Raw genomic sequence first — 2,553 nt, 5'->3', positions numbered from 1 at the left:
CAAAAAAAAAGTTCAGGGGTTTTGAATCCCTGGGGAAGACACTTTCCTTTCGTTTTACCTTGGTAAAGTGCTGATTTTGTGTTGTTTTTCCTCAGATCCTGACCCTGGAGAGAAGCCTGAGCAGTTCCTAAAGCCACCAGACGTAACTGCAGTGAGCAAAAAGAACATTAGTGCCCATGAGACAACCAGAGCAGGTATAAGAAAAAGATCCCATGGAAGTCCCGGCCTCAGGAAAAGCTCCCTCGGATCGAATCCCAAGAGGCTGTCTCTCCGGAGAAGCAGTCCCAGGAAGGACAATATCATGAGTTCGTTTAACTTGTCCCTGAGAGCGCTCAGCCCCACTCCTCGAGCCGAGCGGCGCTCTTGGCGTCGTTCGAGCCTGAAGGGGACGAAACGCCGAAAATCTCTGCCTCCTGTTCACCAAGATGTCACTGGTTCGTGCTCTGCGCTTTCCCTTTATCAAGCTCTCTCGTTCGAAACTTGTAGGGCAGCCTGCAGAAAAATGAAATTTTAATTTCAGGGTATGACCTTTAGGGTAATTAACAATCTTAATTGCGTTATTCCTAACGAGTAGCTGCTGATGTCCGTGTTGGCAGTGACCTCAGGGGTCCAGGTATTTGGAGGATAAAAGGAGGGGCTGCAGGAATGGCTTCTGTAGACCAGGGGTTTGCACTCTCTGATTTTTTATTTCTGTGTTTGAGCCTTAAATGTGATTTTTTTTTTTTTTTTCCTTGTTAGGAGCTCTGTTTTCTCCCTCTTTTCCCTGCTTCTTCCCTCTCTTGCAAACCACACTCCTCCTTTTAGGGTCTTTCTGGAACATTCCAGCTGCTTGTAGCTTGGTGTGAATTTGTTTTTAAACAATTTTATTCTTTTTTTTTTCTTTTTTCCCCCCAGAATTAAGCAAATCAATTAGCCTGGATCTGCCGGAGACTGACCGGCTCTCTACGCTGCTGCTGTCCAGTTTCCAGGTAAAATTCTCTCTTTTAAAAGCAAATTATTTTTTCTCCTGCCTTTCTTCTGCCACTGTTGTGATATTTTGAGTTCTAAAATCCGCATCAGGGGAGGAGAGACTCCGTCCTCCTTCGGTAATTAATCCTCCCACGAGCTTTGCGGCACAACCCGGGCGCTCAGACGTTCTTTTCCCTCTTCCTTTAGTTTTCTGCGCAGAAGCTCGAACACGTCTTGAAGCAGACCGACGGCTTTAACCCCGAGGCTTTCAAAGCCAACGGTAAGGTGTGAGATACCACCAAGCGAGGACGATCCCGCGCTCGAAAATCCCGACCTTCCCTCTCATCCTCCTAAATTGAAACCGGACGGGAGGGGTGGGTGCGGCGAAAAATACGTGAATGATTTTTTTTAAGATGGGGGGGAAATGTTTTTAAAATTTTTTTTTTAAGATGGGAGGGATTTTTTTTTTTTTTTTTTTTTTCCTGGGAGGGAAAAGAAATGGAAATACTGAAACCAACTTGTCGTAGAGATGAGTTATCGCTTCCGAAACTGTGAAATAAAAACTAGAATGTTTTCTGACAAGGAACTGGAGCCGTATGTGATGAGACAGCTTCGTGGCTGGGTAATTTTCTCTGCGGTTGTTTTATCCTTTTTTTTTTTTAATTTTATCTTCCCCTCCAGCGCACTCGGTGTCGGAAGACCTGAAGCGTTACGTGCAGAAATTAAAACAAGACGGAACGCTCAAGAGCTGCGTGGAAAACCCTCAAGGGTAAGGCCACACCGAACTCATCCCCCGCGGAGCGTACGCGGATGCGGATTCGTTTCCAAAATTAACCTGCGATAATTAATCTCTCCTGTGTCGTGTCCGTGCTTTAGGATTTCTCTGGACACGGCTTTGGAGGAATCGGTGGCGCAAGTGAAGGAGTACATCACCAGGTGCGCACGCTCCGAGACCCTCAACGCCGCCGCGGGAATATTTTTGGGGGAATTTAACTTTTTTTCAGGTTTTTTTTTTCCTCTGTGGTTGGAACGCTCGAGCGTAGATCTCCTCTTTCTCCCCGCAGGTTCACCGCCGAATGCCAAGCCTGGGATCAGCTCTTGCTGCGCCACCAGGAAAGCGCCGCAGAAATCTCCAGGTGTGTGAAAGGAAAAAAAAAAACCCCGCGGTGATGATGTCAGAGTTGTGTCAATGTGATGTCACTTTGGTTTTTTTTTTCCAGGCAGCTGGAGGAGCGCAAGCGGAGCGGGGCTGGCACCGAGCCCCCGAATTACCTCCAGACGTCGCAAGCGCACGTCCTCGGCACCAAACCCAACTACCAGCAGCTCCTGGATGAGCAGCGGGACGTCCTGAGCTGCGTCGAGCTTGGGGTGAGTTACTTTTGGGCCTGAAAAATTCAAAAAATTTGAATTTTTTAAAAAATTTTTGTCTTGTGGGTTTGTTTTTTTTTTTCCCCGCAGCTGGATGAACTCCAGCAAGCGCTGAAGCTGCTGCAGGGCTTCAGCGAGGACAGCCACCGGTACCTCCGGCAGCTCTCGGAGCAGCTCGGTGAGCGGGAATCGGTCCCGTGGGGGGGGTGTGTGGACCGGTACCGGGGGAATTAACGG

General features: G+C 48.3%; 1 protein-coding gene across 1 annotated transcript; it reads left to right on the top strand.

Moving 5' to 3' along the window:
- Nucleotides 1-95: 95 nt before the first annotated feature.
- Nucleotides 96-2,534, top strand: DSN1 (DSN1, MIS12 kinetochore complex component; the record flags this gene model as incomplete). Its single annotated transcript, XM_010079217.1, has 8 exons — nt 96-434; nt 895-968; nt 1,156-1,228; nt 1,630-1,717; nt 1,825-1,884; nt 2,013-2,084; nt 2,169-2,316; nt 2,407-2,534. Coding segments are annotated over 8 exons (982 nt in total), but the record flags the coding sequence as incomplete, so codon positions are not given.
- Nucleotides 2,535-2,553: the final 19 nt, after the last annotated feature.

The sequence above is a fragment of the Pterocles gutturalis genome, unplaced genomic scaffold (genome assembly GCF_000699245.1).
Source record: "Pterocles gutturalis isolate BGI_N339 unplaced genomic scaffold, ASM69924v1 scaffold43638, whole genome shotgun sequence".
Taxonomy (NCBI): domain Eukaryota; kingdom Metazoa; phylum Chordata; class Aves; order Pterocliformes; family Pteroclidae; genus Pterocles; species Pterocles gutturalis.
This window is presented reverse-complemented; position numbering and strand designations above follow the sequence as displayed.